Consider the following 22,940-nt stretch of genomic DNA (forward strand, 5'->3'; position numbering starts at 1 on the left):
CTTGTGTGTGAGTAGGTTGCAGGTTTTTTTTATTTAAGATAATGACAGTTCACAGGTTAATCAATGTGCAGCAGCATTATGGGTAATCAGGCAGAATTTCAGTTTTAACTGTGGTAATAGAAAGAGACCTTTCTTCTTTTCATAAAATAAAAGCTTCTCTCAGTGTTTAACATTATAATATTTAGATGTGTTCCTGTGTGTTTCTAACCAGGAGCTGGAACACAAAGTCATCACTCTGATAAAGAATGAGCTGAAGAGGTTTAGGAAGCTCCTGAGTCCAGATTACCCAGCATGCACTGAGAGGGAGGTGGAGGATGAGGAGGATCTGCAGAGTGTCAGAGAGGGAGCGCTAAAGATCACACTGCGTGTCCTGAAGAACATGAACCACACAGATCTCGCTAACACACTGCACAACAGTAAGAGTTCTGAGTCATGGCTTTATTCCATCAGGTTCACTTTAGAGAGAGGAAATAGTTTTAGATATGAACCCCTTTAGTTTGAAGTTTGAGTTTAGTATCATGTATATCTGGTGCTTTTCTGTTCTGTTCGTGGTCCAGTTTGTGATTACTCTGTAAAGTGGTCCTGTTCCTTCAATAATATTTAGTCCATGAATCAGGAATGAACAGCAGCATTTAAAAGAATTTTGCATTTTATATTGTGCTCAGTGATTTTTCCTTAAAACATGTTATTACTTTGTTTATTAGAACTCGCCTCTGTGTATCAGACAGAGCTGAAATTCAACCTGAGAGAGAAGTTTAAAAGAATTAATGAAGGAATCTCACAGCATGGAAGCTCAGCACTTCTGAATGAGATCTATACAGAGCTCTACATCACAGAGGGTTGGAGTGGAGACGTCAATAATGAACATGAGGTGAGACAGATTGAGACAGCGTCCAGGAGACCAGCAACACAGGAGACACCCATCAAATGTAACGAGCTCTTTAAAGACAAGTCCATCAGAAGAGTGCTGACTAAAGGAGTTGCTGGAATTGGAAAAACAGTCTCTGTGCAGAAGTTCATTCTGGACTGGACTGAAGGAAAAGCAAATCAGGACGTCACCTTCATGTTTCCACTTCCCTTTCGAGAGCTGAATCTGATGAAGCAGAGAAATCTCAGTCTGATGGAGCTTCTTCTTCACTTTTTCCCAGAAATGAGAAAACTAGAATTACTAGACTCCTACACAGTGGTGTTGATCTTTGATGGTCTGGATGAGTGTCGACTTCCTCTAAATTTCCAGAAGAATGAGAGATTGTGTGATGTGACAGAGTCAGCCTCGGTGGATGTGCTGCTGACAAACCTCATCAAGGGGAATCTGCTTCCCTCTGCTCTCCTCTGGATAACCTCTCGACCAGGAGCAGCCAATCAGATCCCTCCTGAGTGTGTAGACCAGGTAACAGAGGTACGAGGCTTCAGTGATCCTCAGAAAGAGGAGTACTTCATGAAGAGGATCAGTGATCAGAGCCTGGCCAAAAAAATCATCACACGCATGAAGTCTTCAAGAAGCCTCTACATCATGTGCCACATCCCAGTCTTCTGCTGGATCTCAGCCACTGTTCTAGAGAGAATGTTGGGTGAAGCAGAGAGTGGAGAGGTCCCCAAGACTCTGACTCAAATGTTCTCACACTTCCTGATCTTTCAGATCAAACACAAGGACCAAAAGTACCATCAGAAATGTGACCCTGATCCTCAGCAGACCAGAGAGAGTATCCTGGCACTGGGGAAACTGGCTTTCCAACAGCTGGAGAAAGGAAACCTGATCTTCTATGAGGAAGACCTGAGAGAGTGTGGCATTGATGTTGGAGAAGTGGCAGTGTACTCAGGAGTGTGTACCCAAATCTTCAGAGAGGAGTTTGGGCTTCACCTGGGGAAGGTGTTCAGCTTTGTACATCTGAGTGTTCAGGAGTTTCTGGCTGCTTTATACACATTTCTGTGCTTCATCAGCAGAAGTGTAACAGAACAACAAACCACTGATCTGTCTGATCTTTTCAGAAAGTCAAACATGTCTGATTTCCTCAGGAGTGCAGTGGACAAGGCCTTACAGAGTGAGAATGGACACCTGGACCTGTTCCTCCGCTTCCTTCTGGGTCTCTCCCTGGAGTCCAATCAGGCTCTCTTACGAGGCTTAATGCCACAGACAGGAAGCAGCTCTCACAGCAAACAGGAAACAGTCGAGTACATCAAGGAGAAGATCAGGAACAATCCATCTCCAGAGAAATCCATCAATCTGTTCCACTGTCTGAATGAACTGAATGATCATTCTCTAGTGCAGGAAGTACAGACTTACCTGAACAGAGGAGGTTACAATCGTCTCAGTGGAACCAGACTCTCTCCTGCTCAGTGGTCAGCTCTGGTGTTTGTGTTACTGAACTCAGATCAGGAGCTGGATGAGTTTAATTTGAGGAAATATGACCCATCAGAGGAATGTCTTCTGAAGCTGCTGTCAGTGGTCAAAGCCTCCAGAAAAGCTGAGTGAGTATTTTTATTTATAAATGTATTACTGCATGGTTTGTTATTTTAATGTAACACTGAACTGCACTGTTTGGATTAATGCTTGTTAATAGTTACTCTAATCATCTTTAAACAAACCTCTGGTACTGTTACAGAAGATTGTTTCACTTTTTACACTTACACGTTACGTCTGCACTGAGATCTGGGCCATATGGACAAAACCTTATATCACCATTTATTACCTTTTCTCTAAAACTGATGAAAATATCTCTACAAAATAACTGCATGTATTCATGACTGCTTTTTGATCACTTTGTGAACTAAACACCAGTGAAAGGCACTTTTTCTTTTCTCCTTTTACTTGAAAGAGACATTGAACAGAACTTCACAATTGAGAACAAGAAAAACATAACACTGTCACCATGGGAACAATATGAATACAACATCTGACATTGTGTGTGTGAGAGAGAGAGAGATAGTTAAAGGTACAGGAGCAGTCTGGTTGTGCAGCTACAGTACATATTAATTTATTTTAGACATTTTAAAGCTCACACATCTGATGTTATTTTTATTTATGCTATGCTGACAGAAAGAATAAGTTAATATTACCTGTCTTACATTTTATTGTCTGTTTCTGTTCTGTTTCACCAACGAAATATTTCCAGACAAAGCCACAGGACGTCCTGCTTCTTTTTGTTCAAACGGGAGATTTCTTATTTATTTTATTTATTTTTTAGTTGGAGACCTTTTAACACGTACTTTCATTAAAAAATGGTTTCAAGTTTCAATTATAATAAAGCATTTGTTCAAACAAAAAAAACCTTCTGTTTTCAGTCCTTTAAGGACCATTGTAACTGATAATAAATTTATTAATAATAAATTAGTATTATTTGTTTTTAAAAAAATATAATAAGTTACAGCGATCCTTAAAGGAATGAAAACAGAAGGGTTTTTTGTTTGAAAAATGCTTTAATATAATAAAGCATTTGTTTATTATAATAATGTGTTTGTGTGTTCAGAGTTCTTATAATTCATAATTTCTCTTCCAGGCTATGGGGGTGTACACTGTCAGAGGAAAGCTGTAGAATTCTGTCCTCAGTTCTCAGCTCAAACTCCTCCAGACTGAGAGAACTGGACCTGAGTCACAATAAACTGCAGAATTCAGGAGTGAAGCTGCTGTCTGCTGGACTGGAGAATCCACTCTGTACACTGGAGACACTGAGGTACACACACACACACCAACCAACAGTAATAATAATAATAATAATAATAATAATAATAATAATAATAATAATAATAATAATTTTATTTATATAGCACATTTCATACATAAAATGCAGCTCAAAGTGCTCCACAGTGTTACGGAACGAGACTGGAGGCGGATGCAGGTGCAGGTCAAAGTCTTTATTATTTCGCAGACAACAAATACAGGAAGCACGGTCTCTACTGACTATACAAACTCGGGACATCTAGCTACGACCGCTAGCATGCTACACATTTAGCACATACCATTACACTTCCTTGACTTGACGAACGTAAACCAAATACAATACTGCGCGATGTCCGCAGTCACACGGGGGGCTTAAATAACAAACATAATTAAACAAAAACATTAACACCTGGGGCAAATCAGACTTATATTAATGTCCAAGCAGGAAGCAAACGAAAACAAAAGAGTCACGTGACCAGTCAGAGGTCGTGCCGCAGTGACCTCTGCTGGCCGTGGCGTAACACACAGTGGAAAATAAAATGAAATATTAAAGGAGACCTATTTTAAGCCTTTTTACAAGATGTAATATAAGTCTCAGGTGTCCCCAGAATGTGTCTGTGAAGTTTCAGCCCAAATTACCCCACAGATCTTATACCCTGCTGTTAGTTAGTTAGTTCCGTCCGCGCAGCGGGGCGCATCGGGCAACAAGCATTCGCCAGCGGGCTCGGTCGGAAGCGTCGATTTCCACATCTTCCCATTTGACATCGAGCGCTCATAGATCTTCCATGAATGTTCGTCGCCAAGTATTCCGCGGCCGCCCTACTCTTCTCTTCCCCCGTGGCGGCATCCAGCGCAGCGCGATCTTTGCGTGGCGTTGGTCAGACATCCGTAGAATGTGTCCTGCAAAGCGCATTCTTCGCTCTACGACCATTTCTGCCAGGCTGCGGGAGTTTGTTCTTCTTAGAATTTCTTCATTTGAAATACGATCACGGTATGATACACCGAGTATTCTTCTCAGGCATCGTTGTTGAAACACATTCAGCTTGTGGATGACTGCCCTCGAGCTCTTCCAAGTTTCAGATGCATAGATGGCGGTTGATATGATGATGCTATTAAACAGGCGAAGTTTGCTGTTGGTGTGGATAGTTCGCCTAGCCCAAATCGGTTGTAGCTGTTGGAAGACTGCAAATGCTCTGCCCATTCTGCGATTGACATCCACGTTAGTCCCACCATCCGCAGCCACAATGCTGCCAAGGTAGGTGAACTGTTTGACTTCTTCGATCAGCTGGTTGCTCACCGTGATCCGCACCGGCGTCATCCGGCCGACGGCCATGACGTTGGTCTTGTCAGTGCTGATCCGTAACCCAACTTTGGCTGCTTCGTGCTCCAGGCTAGTGGTCATCTCCTGTAAGACTTTCCCATTCTGTGCCAATAGCACAATATCGTCGGCGAATTGCAGGTCGGTCAGGCGTCCCTGGCCTGTCCACGGAATTCCAGACGCTGGCTGTGTTAGTGCTCGTCGCATGACGAAGTCCATCATCATGAGGAAAAAGAATGGTGAAAGAATGCAGCCCTGTCTGACTCCAGTCTCGATGGTGAAAAAGGCAGTATGACCTGTGTCCGTCCGGATGCAACAGCTAGAATCCTGATATAAGTTCTGGAAAATGGCGATAAACCGCTGTGGAATGCCATATAGCTGTGCGATGTTCCAAAGCGATTTCCGGTGGACGCTGTCAAACGCCTTCTTAAAGTCTATAAAGTTGACCAAGAGCGGTTTCTGATATTCGGAGCTTTGTTCAATGATGTTTCGAAGAGCAAAGATTTGTTCAGTGCACGACCGACCGCTTCTAAACCCGGCCTGTTCTTCCTGTAGAGCCTGATCGACTGCTCGCAGTATCCGTTTGAGGAGGACGAGACAAAATACCTTGCCTGGAACAGACAGAAGGGTGATGCCTCTCCAATTGTTACAGTCTGCGAGATTACCTTTCTTAGGTAATTTGACGATGACACCCTGTCTCCAGTCATTTGGGACACGTTCCATGTGCCAGCAGTCATTGAGCAGCGTAGTGAGCACCCGTAAAACTTCATCACCACCCGCTTTCAGCATTTCTGCCGAGATTTGGTCAAGACCAGGTGCTTTGTTGTTTTACCCTGCTGTACCCTGCTGTACCCTGCTGTAAATGCCCCTTTTTGGGTGGAAGCAAAAACAGGCTGTTTTGGTGTGTGTCTATTTAAATGCAAATGAGCTGCTGTGCCCCGCCCCCCTTTCCCCTCTCTATGCCTACTGGTCTCTCGAGCGCTCTAAAAAAAATCGATTTCCGGGATATTGTATATGATTTTCGGCCGTCAGGGAGCCGCTATCAGTATACGGGAGACTCCCGGAACTTCCGGGAGAGGTGTGATGTCTGTTTATGATGTTATTTATATTTTATCTTTCTTTTCATGTTACACGTGACGTGGACTCGACTGTACTCAGAAAAACTTCAGAATCCAAAATATTCGAGTCCGTGTCGAGTTTGAGTACAAATTTACTTGAGTGTGTGAGGAGTCCGAATTCGTTCATAATTCGACTCGAGCACCCCAACTCCAATATAATTCACCCTCCCTCAATTACTGCAGGTTATAACAAAAAAACAAGCATAATATATTAGGGCTGCACAATTAATCGAATAGCGATCGTGATTACGATTTTGACTGCCCACGATTAAATGAACATGATCGACTGCGATATTCACGTTTAAAGTTTGTCCTCCGCTAATAGAAAACTCTGTCGCAGATCAAAGCAAGCGCTTCCTACACTTACAGCCATTCACCATAGAGTGGCGCGGGGATGACGTCATTTTGTAGTGTCAAAACCCCAAAACGGAGTTAGCATTTTAGTCTTCGCTTCGAGCTCCAGCACTTTGCGCGAGAGGAAATCATGACATTAACACGCTATAAGGTGGGTTTAATTCAAGCTTCATTAAAAAATTCCTCACCAATCATAATCAAGAGTAGCAAGTGTTCAGTCTGTAAACATACAGTATGCTGTCGCTCTCCTTCACTAATTATAATTCACTTCATTTAAACTCACGGTTGCCAGATATCACTAGAAAAGTCAACTCCAGTTTTCATGTTTTGATTTAATCCCCCCCAAAACACAATATTATCAGCAGACATGGACACTGTACTGGGGAACCCATCTAAAACTGATAAACAAACAAAAATAAAACTACTAAAATGTAAAGACAGAAAATGTACTTAGTTATAAATAAATCATTTAATATAGAAAAAGATATTATAATAACTTCATTAAATATAAATAAAATGAGAAATGAAATAGCTCCAGGCTCTGTTTACATTGAGCCTGTAACAGGATATAATAATATTGGGCTTGTTTTTGAAGCTGCAGTTGCTTATTTGTCTCGTGAGACTTGGCAACACTGAGGTATTCGTATGTTGTATATTAGCTCCAATACTCAACAGTGGAGGTGGATACGGTTTTCTTGAAATAGAGGAGAGTTGCTCTCCCTCATAGCTAGCAGAAAATAAGTGCAGTTTACCACACTGACCATAGCAAAACAAACAAACAGCTGAATCAAGTTAGCTAGCTACCTATTGAGCTACTGAAATGTCTGACCTTTTTAACAGGAAAAAAGCATCTCTGTCAGTCTTCAATCCCTTCAGATCTCTGAGTTTTCACCACCTCTCAAAAGCCATGTTTATTCTCGTTTTAGCACGGGCTCTGTCGCTTTCCCTTTTTGACTGCAGGCTCTCTACAGTTCCAGGTTTCTTGGCTTTGACAACAGTTGGTTCCCCAGATGTCAACGTAACCATGCCAAAACTCATTTCAAGGAGGTGACTTCACCGGCTACCTCCCACCTCCCCACCTCACGGAGAGAGAGAGGTCGACTGTAAAGCCCGCCTAACGAGAAAAGTGATAGATTAGTTAGCACAAAGAGAGACCAATCAGAATGCGCGCTGTGTCACTCTTACCACATCTGCCACTTGCTTTCTCGGTTTACTGTCGTGGAAATTTAGACAAACACCAGTAGACTCGTCCTCTCAGATGAAGTAGTTTTCTTACAGAGAGATGAATACAGGAAGAAGAATGAGTGCGCTCATCCAGTGTTGATGCTATTTCCCCAAGCTCCAGCTCAGTCCAGAACTCCTCCATAAGTGCCTGATGAATGTGAAAGTAGAGGACAGTGAGGTGTTGGTGGAGAAACACTGGGTTGAGGGTCAGAATAAAGAGCAGATAAAGCAGCTATGCACATACATAAAGAGCTAGCTCTTGTGCTGAGTGGCCACGCCCATTTAACTCTGATCCAACACCTCATCAACCTTTTCTCTCAACATCCTGTAAATGTTCCATAACATTACATTTTAATTTGCACATTAAAGAGTTCTTGTGTAAATGCTCCTACACACTGTTTATGAAGAAATTAATTCGTATCCAGTGTGATAAATGAGGCCCAGTGTTTTATATGAGTAAAACATTCAAGTGTGTATTTTATATGGTGTGGATTAGCATTGTTTCTGCTGCTGCGCTTTGTTTTTCTGTGTGTGTGTGTATGTGTGTGTGTGTGTGTGTGTGTGTGTGTGTGTGTGTGTGTGTGTGTTAGTGTTAGGTGATTTGTATGTGTGTGAAAGTTAGATTAAGCGCCAAAGAACAATGAACTCCAAAAGTTTTAGCGTCTCTGTGAAACTCAGCTTTGTGTTAATGCTGAAATATCTAAATCACTTCTCACATCAGAACAAAGTACATTTATTTCTACAGCATGTAGATCAGTGTACATTACACACAAATTTACTTTAATAACATGCCAATACTAGTTTATTGTTTATACACAGGCTGTTCATTTTATATTTTTATCCTGACATTAGAACCTTGTATTCAGGTAAACACTTTATTTCCCACCTGATGGAAACACCTCATTTCACAATCAGATAAATAAATCTAACACTTCATCATTTCTCTTCCAGGCTGCGGGAGTGTAATCTGACAGAGGAAAGCTGTAGAGTTCTGTCTTCAGTTCTCAGCTCAAACTCCTCCAGACTGAGAGAACTGAACCTGAGTAAGAATAACCTGCAGGATTCAGGAGTGAAGCTGCTCTCTGCTGGACTGGAGAATCCACACTGTACACTGGAGACACTGAGGTACACACACACACACCAACAACAGTAATAATAATAATAATAATAATAATAATAATAATAATAATAATAATAATAACTTTATTTATATAGCACATTTCATACATAAAATGCAGCTCAAGTGCTTCACAATGGAAAATAAAATAAAATCACAAATATAATAGTAAAGGAGACATACAGTGCATCCGGAAAGTATTCACAGCGCTTCACTTTTCCCACATTTTGTTATGCTACAGCCTTATTCCAAAATGGATTAAATTCATTATTTTCCTCAAAATTCTACAAACAATACCCCATAATGACAACATGAAAGAAGTTTGTTTGAAATCTTTTCAAATGTATTAAAAATAAAAAAACAAAAAAAGCACATTTACATAAGTATTTACAGCCTTTGCCATGAACTCAAAATTGAGCTCAGGTGCATCCTGTTTCCACTGATCATCCTTGAGATGATTCTACAACTCGATTGGAGTCCACCTGTGGTAAATTCAGTTGATTGGACATGATTTGGAAAGGCACACACCTGTCTATATAAGGCCCCACAGTTAACAATGCATGTCAGAGCACAAACCAAGCCATGAAGTCCAAGGAACTGTCTGTAGACCTCCGAGATAGGATTGTATCGAGGCACAGATCTAGGGAAGGGTACAGGAACATTTCTGCAGCATTGAAGGTCCGAGCACAGTGGCCTCCATCATCCATAAATGGAAGAAATCTGGAACCATCAGGATTCTTCCTAGAGCTGGCCACTGGGCAAACTGAGCGATCGGGGGAGAAGGGTCTTAGTCAGGGAGGTGACCAAAAACCCGATGGTCACTCTGACAGAGCTCCAGCGTGTCTCTATGGAGAGAGGAGAACCTTCCAGAAGAACAACCATCTCTGCAGAACTCCATCAATCAGGCCTGAATGGTAGAGTGGCCAGATGGAAGACACTCCTCAGTAAAAGGCACATGACAGCCCGCCTGGAGTTTGCCAAAAGGCACCTGAAGGACTCTCAGACCAAAGACTGAACCGAGATTGAACTCTTTGGCCTGAATGGCAAGCGTTATGTCTGGAGGAAACCAGGCACCACTCATCACCTGGCCACTACCATCCCTGCAGTGAAGCATGATGGTGGCAGCATCATGCTGTGGGGATGTTTTTCCGGAACTGGGAGACTAGTCAGGATCGAGGAAAGACGAATGCAGCAATGTACAGAGACATCCTTGATGAAAACCTGCTCCAGAGCACTCTGGACCTCAGACTGGGGCGAAGGTTGGATAACAAAGGCCAAGATAACAAAGGAGTGGCTACAGGACAACTCTGTGAATGACCTTGAGTGGCCCAGCCAGAGCTCAGACTTGAACCCGATTGAACATCTCTGGAGAGATCTGAAAATGGCTGTGCACCAACGCTCCCCATCCAACCTGATGGAGCTTGAGAGGTCCGGCAAAGGAGAATGGGAGAAACTGCCCAAAAATAGGTGTGCCAAGCTTGTAGCATCATACTCAAAAAGACTTGAGGCTGTAATTGGTGCCAAAGGTGCTTCAACAAAGTATTGAGCAAAGGCTGTGAATACTTATGTAAATGTGCTTTTTTTTGTTTTTTATTTTTAATAAATTTGCAAAGATTTCAAAGAAACTTCTTCCACGTTGTCATTATGGAGTATTGTTTTTAGAATTTTGAGGGAAATAATTAATTTAATCCATTTTGGAATAAGGTAGTAACATAACAAAATGTGGGAAAAGTGAAGCGCTGTTAATACTAATACTTTCCAGATGCACTGTATTTTAAGCCTTTTTACAAGATGTAATATAAGTCTCAGGTGTCCCCAGAATGTGTCTGTGAAGTTTCAGCCCAAAATACCCCACAGATCTTATACCCTGCTGTAAATGCCCCTCTTTGGGTAGAAGCAAAAACAGGCTGTTTTGGTATGTGTCTCTTTAAATGCAAATGAGCTGCTGCGCCCCACCCCCTTTCCGGAAGAGACCAGCTCCTGCTTCCAATACTACATTAGCTGTGGAATCTGCTAACAACCTTATTCACAAAACAGCCTGGTGTAATGATTCACACAAAACCTACACGTGACGTCACGTTAGGGTGAAAACAAAAAAAGCTCATTTTGAGACTCTGTTTATGATTTATTGGGAATATAAAAAAGGAGTAGGTGGATTTTTATCATCGTAGGGTGGTTGTGTACACATTCTGCCAACACACATTTATGTTCAAACACCATTTAAAAGTGAATTTTGCTTAATAGGTCCCCTTTAAAACAAAAATTTTGCAACACAACATTAAAGATATAAATACAATATTAAAACCTAAAAATTCCTTAAATAAATAAGCAATCAAACAGAAAATAAAATTTAAATTAGATTATGAGGCTTAAAAAAAAAAAAAAAAAAAAAAAAAAAATCAGTTTTAAGCCTAAAATGAAGAGGCCTGATTGAAAGCCAAGGTAAATAAATGTGTTGAAGCGAAGCTGCTTTTTAAATATATTTAGTAGTGTTGGGTCTGAGTCCACCTTTGTCGAATCCGAATCGAGACCAAGTCCTTAACCAATCAAGTCTGAGTCCAAGTCAGAGTCCAAAAGGGGCCGGGTTGCACTTAAGACAGAGTCTTTAATGGCCAAGTCCGAGTCGATTCTGGCCGAGTCCAGAAAGTAATTACATTGAAAAAAGATTTGAAATTGCAGTTGTAAACTCAACACTGAGCTGTTAAATTAGTATTTTAACCTTCACAAACCAATTGCTACATAACTGTAACAAAAAATACCACTATTACATCTTGCCATTGAAATTTGATATTTTTATTTCATGTCATCAGCACCTCAACTAGTTTCCTATCAAAAAATGCTTAAAAAAAGGATATAGAGGTATTTGTAGAACTTTTATTAGATTACAAGTGTATGAAAATACAAATGAAGCTGTTTTGTTATTGTATCACACAATATTGTGTCTTCCAGTTCGAGTTACATTTCAATGATTTGATGCCTCTCCCCCACAGTTATATAGTCTGAGTGAGAGAGTACAGAGTAGAGTTACATTTAGCAGCATGTTATAACAACAAGCTTCATGCTTTATTATTGCTTGTAATCTGTCTATGTATCACAACAAACTCATTTCTGAACACAGCTCTGTTCTTGTAACTTTTTTCATTTTAATTTCTAAAATAAAAAAAAAACATCACCAGGGTTTATGAGATTTACTACATTAAGAAGTACATTTCACATTTTACGTGAAATTCAAGACTGGAATTACCAAATGTTAATATTTAGGGGCGGGCGATATGACTACACGATATGTTTCACGATAACGATATGTTTTTTTAGGTAGGTCTATCAGTAGTATTCAAGTTAGAAATACTGTGGAAATTGAATAAAACAATTAAATGTAAAATGAAATTAACTTCACTGAATGACATATACAGTGATTCTTAGATTTACTGAAGTTATTCAGTCGAGTGAGTGAGTGATTTTCTCTTTGTGTTTTGTCGCTTGATGAACATTAATGACACAGACAGCAGCAGGTTTATTAGACTGCTGTCACTTTAAGACCTAATGCACAGACCTAATATACTGTATTGACACACCTCAGATTTTCCCCCCGACTGTTTACATTCACTTAAATAATAACCGACTGTGTTTGCATGAATACTCGGCCAGGCCTGCGTTTTGACATGATGTGTGTGCATTTATTTCACCATAATAAGCCTATTTATATACAGTATCTCACAAAAGTGAGTACACCCCTCACATTTTTGTAAATATTTGATTATACCTTTTCATGTGACAACACTGAAGAAATGACACTTTAGTACAGTGTAAAGTAGTGAGTGTACAGCTTGTGTAACAGTGTAAATTTGCTGTCCCCTCAAAATAACTCAACACACAGCCATTAATGTATAAACCACTGGCAACAAAAATGAGTACACCCCTATGTGAACACGTCCAAATTGGGCCCAAAGTGTCAATATTTTGTGTGGCCACCATTATTTTCCAGCACTGCCTTAACCCTCTTGGACATGGAGTTCACCAGAACTTCACAGGTTGCCACTGGAGTCCTCTTCCACTCCTCCATGACGACACCACGGAGCTGGTGGATGTTAGAGACCTTGTGCTCCTCCACCTTCCGTTTGAGGATGCCCCACAGATACTCAATAGGGTTTAGTCCATCACCTTCACCCTCAGCTTCTTTAGCAAGGCAGTGGTCATCTTGGAGGTGTCTGGGGTCGTTATCATGTTGGAATACTGCCCTGCGGCCCAGGCTCCGAAGGGAGGGGATCATGCTCTGCTTCAGTATGTCACAGTACATGTTGGCATTCATGGCTCCCTCAATGAACTGTAACTCCCCAGTGCCGGCAGAACTCATGCAGCCCCCGACCATGACACTCCCACCACCATGCTTGACTGTAGGGAAGACACACTTGTCTTTGTACTCCTCACCTGGTTGCCGCCACACACGCTTGACACCATCTGAGCCAAATAAGTTCATCTTGCTCTCATCAGACCACAGGACATGGTTCCAGTAATCCATGTCCTTAGTCTGCTTGTCTTCAGCAAACTGTTTGTGCGCTTTCTTGTGCAACATCTTTAGAAGAGGCTTCCTTCTGGGACGACAGCCATGCAGACCAATTTGATACAGTGTGTGGCGTATGGTCTGAGCACTGACAGGCTGACCCCCCACCCCTTCATCCTCTGCGGAAATGCTGGCAGCACTCATGCGTCTATTTCCCAAAGACAACCTTTGGATATGACGCTGAGCACGTGCACTCAACTTCTTTGGTGGACCATGGCGAGGCCTGTTCTGAGTGAAACCTGTCCTGTTAAACCGCTGTATGGTCTTGGCCACCATGCTGCAGCTCAATGTCAGGGTCTTGGCAATCTTCTTATAGCCTAGGCCATCTTTATGTAGAGCAACAATTCTTTTTTTCAGATCCTCAGAGAGTTCTTTGCCATGAGGTGCCATGTTGAACTTCCAGTGACCAGTATGAGGGAGTGTGAGAGTGATGACACCAAATTTAACCCATCTGCTCCCCATTCACACCTGAGACCCTGTAACACTAACAAGTCACGTGACACCGGGGAGGGAAAATGGCTAATTGGGCCTAATTTTACATTTTCACTTATGGGTGTACTCACTTTTGTTGCCAGAGGTTTAGACATTAATGGCTGTGTGTTGAGTTATTTTGAGGGGACAGCAAATTTACACTGTTACACAAGCTGTACACTCACTACTTTACATTGTAGCAAAGTGTCATTTCTTCAGTGTTGTCACATGAAAAGATATAATCAAATATTTACAAAAATGTGAGGGGTGTACTCAATTGTGAGATACTGTGTGTGTGTGTGTGTGTGTGTGTGTGTGTGTGTGTGTGTATTCAGTATGTGTGTGTGTGTATATGTATATATGTGTATGTGTGTGTGTGTGTGTATATATATATATATATATATATATATATATATATATATATATATAATATGCCGCTAACAATAATTTTCATAATCATTTAGTTGGCGAATTCATTTTCGATTAATCGGATGGGGGCAAACTTTCAGGTTAGTAAAAACTAACGTGTTCCATTTGAGACGATTTTACCTTTCTAAAATTCATACACTAGACCAGTGGTTCTCAACCTTTTGTGTGCTTTGGACACCTAGCATATTTCGAACAATTCACAAGGAACCCCTCACTCCACAACAATTATAGGCTATATATTCAACAGTCATTTCTATATATGCTACTTTATTTTATTCATATTTAACATTAATAATGAATAAAAATGTAATTTAATTTAAATGAATAATATATATTCTGGTGTGTGTCTGTGTGTATTGGGTTCTTTTCAGTCTATTATATTTGGACAAACAGTTGTGTAAAGTTTTAGTCTTAAGTTTATATTTGTAGCACTCAGGTTGTGGATTTTATTTTAAATAAATGAAAAAATGGCACTGACAGGTTGCCCCCCATATGATTAATTGGGAAAAAAATTAAATAAACAGTAAGTTAAATAATCATCGGCCAACAAATCAATTGTGAAAATAATCGTTAGTTGCAGTCCTAGTTTTAAACTGCGAGTGGTTTCAGTTTAATATGTTGTAGGCTCATTTATTGAGTCTGTTTACATTGAGCCTGTAACAGGATATAATAATATTGGGCTTGTTTTTGAATCTGCAGTTGCTTATTTGTCTCGTGAGACTTGGCAACACTGAGGTACTCGTGTGTTGTATATTAGCTCCAATACTCGACAGTGGAGGTGGAGGTGGATACGGTTTTCTTGAAGTAGAGGAGAGTTGCTCTCTCTCATAGCTAGCAGGAAATAAGTGCAGTATACCACACTGACCATAGCAAAACAAACAAACAGCTGAATCAAGTTAGCTAGCTACCTATTGAGCTACTGAAATGTCTGACCTGTTTAACAGGAAAAAAGCATCTCTGTCTTCAATTCCTTCAGATCTCAGTTTTCACCACCTCTCAAAAGCCACACCTATATTTATTCTCGTTTTAGCACGGGCTCTGTTGCTTTCCCTTTTTGACTGCAGGCTCTCCACAGTTCCAGGTTTCTTGGCTTTGACAACAGTTGGTTCCCCAGATGTCAACGTGACCATGCCAAAACTCATTTCAAGGAGGTGACTTCAGCGGCTACCTCCCACCTCCCCACCTCACGGAGAGAGAGAGAGGTCGACTGTAAAGCCCGCCTAACGAGAAAAGTGATAGATTAGTTAGCACAAAGAAAGACCAATCAGAATGCGCGCTGTGTCACTCTTACCACATCTGCCACTTGCTTTCTTGGATTACTGTTGTGGAAATTTAGGCAAACACCAGTAGACTCGTCCTCTCAGATGAAGTAGTTTTCTTACAGAGAAATGAATACAGGAAGAAGAATGAGTGCACTCGTCCAGTGTTGATGCTATTTCCCCAAGCTCCAGCTCAGTCCAGAACTCCTCCATAAGTGCCTGATGAATGTGGAAGTAGAGGACCGTGAGGTGTTGGTGGAGAAACACTGGGTTGAGGGTCAGAATAAAGAGCAGATAAAGCAGCTATGCACATGCATAAAGAGCTAGCTCTTGTGCTGAGTGGCCACGCCCATTTAACTCCGATCCAACACCTCATCAACCTTTTCTCTCAACATCCTGTAAATGTTCCATAACATTACATTTTAATTTGCACATTAAAGAGTTCTTGTGTAAATGCTCCTACACACTGTTTATGAAGAAATTATTTCGTATCCAGTGTGATAAATGAGGCCCAGTGTTTTATGAGTAAACATTAAAGTGTTTATTTTATATGGTGTGGATTAGCATTGTTTCTGCTGTTGCACTTTGTTTTTCTGTGTGTGTGTGTGTTATGTGATTTGTACAGTATATGTGTGAAAGTTAGATTAAGGTCCAAAGAACAATGAACTCCAACAGTTTTAGCGTCTCTGTGAAACTCAGCTTTGTGTTAATGCTGAAATATCTACATCACTTCTCACATCAGAACAAAGTACATTTATTTCTACACGGTGTAGATCAGTGTACATTACACACACATTTACTTTAATAACCTGCCAATACTAGTTTTTGTTTATACACAGGCTGTTTTTTATCCTGACATTAGAACCTTGTATTCAGGTAAACACTTTATTTCCCACCTGATGGAAACACCTCATTTCACAATCAGATAAATAAATCTCACACTTCATCATTTCTCTTCCAGGCTGTGGGAATGTAATCTGACAGAGGAAAGCTGTAGAGTTCTGTCCTCAGTTCTCAGCTCAAACTCCTCCAGACTGAGAAAATTGGACCTGAGTTACAATAAATTGCAGGATTCAGGAGTAAAGCTGCTCTCTGCTGGACTGGAGAATCCACACTGTACACTGGAGACACTGAGGTACACACACACACACACACACACACACACACACACACACACACACACACACCTTCAACAACAGTAATAATAATAATAATAACAATAATAATAATTATTATTATTATTATTATTATTATGAAGCACATTTCATCCGTAAAATGCAGCTCAAAGTGCTTCACAATGGAAAATAAAATAAAATGATAAATATAATATTAAAGGAGATCTATTTTAAGCCTTTTTACAAGATGTAATATAAGTCTCAGGTGTCCCCAGAATGTGTCTGAAGTTCCTGCCCAAAATACCCCACAGATCTTATACCCTGCTGTAAATGCCCCTTTTTGGGTGGAAGCAAAAACAGGCTGTTTTGGTGTGTGTCTCTTTAAATGCAAATGACCTGCTGCGCCCCGCCCCATTTCTAGAAAAGACCAGCTCCTGCTTCTGATTCTACGTTAGCTGTGGAATCTGCTAACAACCTTATTCACAAAGCAGCCTGGTGTAAAATGATTCACAGAAACCTACACAGTTTTCAAAAAGACAATCACCTTACTGTATTGTGCATAATAAAGGTGTGTTTTCGGGTTAAAAATAAAAATGACGACATAACTCTAACACTTTAGCCGCATTAGCCATGGAATCTGCTAACAAGCTCATTCGGAAAAACGATTTGCAAACATTCCAAAATATAAAGTGCGATATTTCCGTCTTCTGGATATGAAACTGGATCACGAACAGTGGGTACTGATCCATGCTTGAGAATCAAGTTTTTATCAAATCCTGCTTTGTATTGACCCTCGTTCACAAAGCAGTCTGGTGTGAAATGATTAGGTATTTTTGGGGCACATTTCCGTCAAAAATAAAACTTCACTGCGTCTTCAGTGTCTCTGATGCCGGGAGTACATGAAGACTCTCGTGTTCATTCTTACAGCCAACAACAGAACACTTACAAAGCTTACGAAGCTGAGACATTCTTCTCATCACTGCAGCTGCTCCAGCGCGGAGAACATGACCGATTGTGTGCAGCTCACTCAGGGGAGGAGCTATGCTAATAGGGCAGAGTCCCTGGGCGGGGCTTGTTCCAACGTGACATCATGTTAGGACGAAAACAAAAGCGGCTCATTTTGAGACTCTGTTTATGATTTATTGGGAATATAAAAAAGGACTGGGTGGATTTTTACCATTGTAGGGTGGTTGTGGACACTTTCTGCCAACACACATTTATGTTCAAACACCATTTAAGAGTGAATTTTGCATAATAGGTCCCCCTTAAAACAAAATTATTGCAACAGAACATTAAAGATAAAAATACAATATTAAAACCTAAAAATTCCTTAAGAAATAATTAAATAATCAAACAGAAAATATTTTTTAAATTAGATCATTATGAAATTAAAAAAAAAAAAAAAAAAAACAGTTTTAAGGCTAAAATGAAGAGGCCTAATTGAAAGCCAAGGTAAATAAATGTGTTGAAGCTGCTTTTTAAATATATTTAGTAGTGTTGGCTCCAAGTCCATCTTTGTCGAATCCGAATCGAGACCAAGTCCTTAACCAGTCAAGTCAGAGTCCAAAAGCGGCAGAGTTAGACTTAAGTCGGAGTCTTTAATGGCCAAGTCCGAGTCGATTCTGGCCGAGTCCAGAAAGTAATTACATTGAAAAAAGATTTGAAATTGCAGTTGTAAACTCAACACTGAGCTGTTAAATTAGTATTTTAACCTTCACAAACCAATTGCTACATAACTGTAACAAAAAATACCTCTATTACATCTTGCCAATGCAATTTAATATTTTTATTTCATGTCATCAGCACCTCAACTAGTTTCCTATCAAAAATGGTTTCAATAAAAAAAATGGATATAGAGGTATTTATAGAACTTTTATTAGATTACAAGTGTATGAAAATACAAATGAAGCTGTTTTGTTATTATATCACACAATATTGTGTCTTCCAGTTCGAGTTACATTTCAATGATTTGATGCCTCTCCCCCACAGTTATATAGTCTGTGTGAGAGAGTACAGAGTAGAGTTACATTTAGCAGCATGTTATAACAACAAGCTTCATGCTTTATTATTGCTTGTAATCTGTCTAGGAATCACAACAAACTCATTTCTGAACACAGCTCTGTTCTTGTAACTTTTTTCTTTTTAATTTCTAAAATAATAAAAAACATCAGCAGGGTTTATGAGATTTACTACATTAAGAAGTACATTTCACATTTTATGTGAAATTCAAGACTGGAATTACCAAATGTTAATATTTTGGGGCGGGCGATATGACTACATGATACGTTTCACGATAACGATGTGTTTTCTTAGGTAGGTCTATCAGTAGTATTCAAGTAAGAAATACTACAGAAACTGAATAAAGCAATTAAATGTAAAATGAAATTAACTTCACTGTATGACATATACAGTGATTCTTATTAGATTTACTGAAGTTATCAGTCAAATGAGTGAGTGAGTGATTTTCTCTGTGTTTTGTTGTTTGATGAACATTAATGACACAGACAGCAGCAGGTTTATTAGACTGCTGTCACTTTAAGACCTAATGCACAGACCTAATATACTGTATTGACACACCTCTGATTTTTCCCCAACTGTTTACATTCACTTAAATCATAACCGACTGTGTTTGCATGAATACTCGGCCAGGCCTGTGTTTTGACATGATGTGTGTGTATTTATTTCACCGTCCAAGCATAATAAGCCTCTAAAGAGAACTCAGTTCAGTACTCTCATGATGAGGCGGCTGTCTGTGCGCGCGTTTCAGGTGTGGCCTGGAGACATCGATTAATTTCTTTTCTTAATTTTATGCTGGCATCCCACCTTGAAAAACTCATTTCAGGGAGGTAGTTCCACCACCCCTGCAGCCCCATCTCACCCATATATATATATATATATATATATATATATATATATATATATATATATATATATATATATATATATATATACATACATACATACATACATACATACATATACACACATATACACACAGTGCATCCGGAAAGTATTGACAGCACGTCACTTTTCCCACATTTTGTTATGTTACAGCCTTATTCCAAAATGCATTAAATTAATTATTTTCCTCAAAATTCTACAAACAATACCACATTATGACAACATGAAAGACGTTTGTTTGAAATCTTTGCAAATTTAATACAAATAAAAAAAACAAAAAAGCACATTTACATAAGGACAGTGAGGACAGTGAGGTGTTGGTGGAGAAACACTGGGTTGAGGGTCAGAATAAAGAGCAGATAAAGCAGCTATGCACATACATAAAGAGCTAGCTCTTGTGCTGAGTGGCCACGCCCATTTAACTCCAATCCAACACCTCATCAACCTTTTCTCTCAACATCCTGTAAATGTTCCATAACATTACATTTTAATTTGCACATTAAAGAGTTCTTGTGTAAATGCTCCTACACACTGTTTATGAAGAAATTAATTCGTATCCAGTGTGATAAATGAGGCCCATTGTTTTATATGAGTAAAACATTAAAGTGTGTATTTTATATGGTGTGGATTAGCATTGATTCTGCTGTTGAGCTTTGTTTTTCTGTGTGTGTGTGTGTGTGTGTGTGTGTGTGTGTGTGTGTGTGTGTGTGTGTGTGTATGTGTGTTATGTGATTTGTATGTGTGTGGAAGTTAGATTAAGCTCCAAAGAACAATGAACTCCAACAGTTTTAGCGTCTCTGTGAAACTCAGCTTTGTGTTAATGCTGAAATATCTACATCACTTCTCACATCAGAACAAAGTACATTTATTTCTACAGGGTGTAGATCAGTGTACATTACACACACATTTACTTTAATAACATGCCAATACTAGTTTATTGTTTATACACAGGCTGTTCATTTTATATTTTTATCCTGACATTAGAACCTTGTATTCAGGTAAACACTTTATTTCCCACCTAATGGAAACACCTCATTTCACAATCAGATAAATAAATCTAACACTTCATCATTTCTCTTCCAGTCTGTGGGCGTGTAATCTGACAGAGGAAAGCTGTAGAGTTCTGTCCTCAGTTCTCTGCTCAAACTCCTCCAGACTGAGAGAACTGGACCTGAGACACAATAACCTGCAGAATTCAGGAGTGAAGCTGCTCTCTGTTGGACTGGAGAATCCACACTGTACACTGGAGATACTGAGGTACACATACACACACACACACACACACACACACACACACACACACACACACACACACACACACACACACAGAGCAGAGTTTTAATAAACACAGCTACATCCAGTTTCCATCTGTGGTGATTGTAATTGTAGTGATGTGATATATTGTCATTGTTGTGTGTGTGAGATGGAGAGTAAACGTTCTGTATATAAAGATTTTGTGTAGTTGATGTTTTCAGAGCTAAAACTGAGTGTGTTAAATGTGAGAGGGTTTTTTTTTGCAGGATGAATTACTGCAGGATTACAGATGAAGGTTTTGCTGCTCTGGCTTCAGCTCTGAGGTCAAACTCCTCATCACACCTGAGAGAACTGGATCTGAAGCGTAATAATCCAGGAGAATCAGGAGTGAAGCTGCTCTTTGATCTACTGAAGGATCCACACTGTAAACTGGAGAGAGTATAGTGAGTTACTGACTTACTGTCTCTTTACTCTACTCTACTCTACTGTATCATACTGAATAATGTGTGTGTGTTGGTGTTTATGCTGATGTGTGTTTACACTGATGCTCTTCTGTCTTTCAGCATTAAGAATTAAGAAACATACCAGGACCGACAGGAGTCTCACCTCAAACCTCTTCTCCAGGATAAAGCAGTTTTGGTGAAGAGTTAGAACCCGTCCCACATTTCCAGCAGTTTGGGAGCTGAATCTTAAAGGGACAGAGCAGATACAAATTCAAAAACAGGCAGAAGGTCATACACAGGAGAAATCAATACACGTAACGAAATATCTGCTGTACAAAGCAGCAGCAATGATCTGCCCCGGGGATGGAGACTGACGAGGCTTAAGTACACGTCTGGAAATGTACAGCCGATTAATCCCAAAGCACGAGGCAGGAGCAGACATGGTAATGGTAAATGGTCTGCACTTATATAGCGCTTTTTTAACCTTAGTGGTTCCAAAGCACTTTACACTGTTTCACATTCATGAAGCTTGTGCCAAAGAGTAGATGTGAAAATACAGTGGAAAATTTCCTTTGCAACATGCCAACCTTTGCTGTGTCACAGTGTCTTGGTCAACCCAGGAGATGATTCAGAAAAGTGCCTATGCAACAGTGTATGTTCAGCATGCATGGAGGCACTGGTCCTGTACATAGTGTTACATGAAATAACAGAAATAACACAAATCAATACCCTCATGTGCATCTCTCTAATGGCCTGATGGTGTTCATGTCAATTCTTTCAGCTGGGACCTTGAATAGAGGTAATGGGCACAATGGTGCTATTGGGATGGCCAGTGGATTTGCAACTGAAATTAGTACCCTGTAACAATTGCTTCCACAGCTCCTTTTTGATGCACCAGTCGACTTAACACTACCACTAACTAACTACCACTACTAACATTTGAATGAATGCCTTTTTATTGTCACTATACATATGTACAATGAAATTAAGAGCCACTCCTTTTTGTTCATGCAAACATATACATTCAATACACAAGAAGAATAAACAGATAATACACAGATAAATAAACAAGATAAATAAACAATAAATAAACAAGATATACAATATATGCAAGATAGATATGCAAGATAGATAGATAGATATTGGGGTGGATGGGGGAGGTACTATGAAATGCACAGTTTTGAGACAATATATACATATGCTGTGGACTCAGTACATGTGTTTGTTTATCATGGTAATAGCTTTCGGGAAGAAACTATTCTTAAATGTACTAGTCCTTGTTTTGATGCACCTGTAACGTCTCCCTGAGGGCAACAGATTGAACAGATCAAAGCCAGGGAGAGAACTGTCCTTAATGATAGTTTTTCCTCTGCTGAGGCAACGGGAAGTGTAAATATCCATCAGGGAGGGGAGAGGGCAGCCAATGATCTTCTGTGCTGCTCTTACTACCCTCTGAAGCCTCTCCCTGTCTGCTGCGGTGCAGCTACCGTACCACACCGTGATAAAGTATGTCAGCAAGCTCTCGACGGACGAGCGGTAGAAGATCAGCAGCAGATTGGAGTCCAGATTGTACTTCCTGAGAACCCTCAGGAAGTGTAGCCGCGTTTGAGCCTTCTTGATAACCGCTGTGATGTTGTCTGTCCAGGAGATGTTTGCAGAGATAAGGACGCCAAGAAACCGCTCGGTGTGGACCTTCTCCACACACTCACCATTAATGA

The 22,940-nt window shown here is 40.1% G+C and overlaps 1 protein-coding gene across 1 annotated transcript; it reads left to right on the plus strand.

Annotated features, from left to right (window-relative positions):
• Positions 1-202: 202 nt before the first annotated feature.
• Positions 203-22,758, plus strand: LOC124628796 (NACHT, LRR and PYD domains-containing protein 12). The gene is made up of 8 exons (XM_053685132.1): positions 203-416; positions 705-2,469; positions 3,498-3,671; positions 8,624-8,797; positions 16,471-16,644; positions 20,609-20,782; positions 21,046-21,222; positions 21,343-22,758. The coding sequence occupies exons 1-8, from the start codon at positions 380-382 to the stop codon at positions 21,353-21,355; spliced, it is 2,688 nt and encodes an 895-aa protein (XP_053541107.1). The 5' UTR covers positions 203-379; the 3' UTR covers positions 21,356-22,758.
• The last annotated feature ends 182 nt before the right edge of the window (positions 22,759-22,940 follow it).

This window comes from Ictalurus punctatus, chromosome 13 (assembly GCF_001660625.3).
Source record: "Ictalurus punctatus breed USDA103 chromosome 13, Coco_2.0, whole genome shotgun sequence".
NCBI lineage: Eukaryota > Metazoa > Chordata > Actinopteri > Siluriformes > Ictaluridae > Ictalurus > Ictalurus punctatus.

Bases quoted from the DNA above. Each gene is read 5' to 3' on its own strand.
- LOC124628796 (XM_053685132.1), top strand. From the start codon at position 380: ATGAACCACACAGATCTCGCTAACACACTGCACAACA. The intron at 2,470-3,497 runs GTGAGTATTTTT...TTTCTCTTCCAG, and splicing joins AAAGCCTCCAGAAAAGCTGA to GCTATGGGGGTGTACACTGT. The intron at 16,645-20,608 runs GTACACACACAC...TTTCTCTTCCAG, and splicing joins TGTACACTGGAGACACTGAG to TCTGTGGGCGTGTAATCTGA.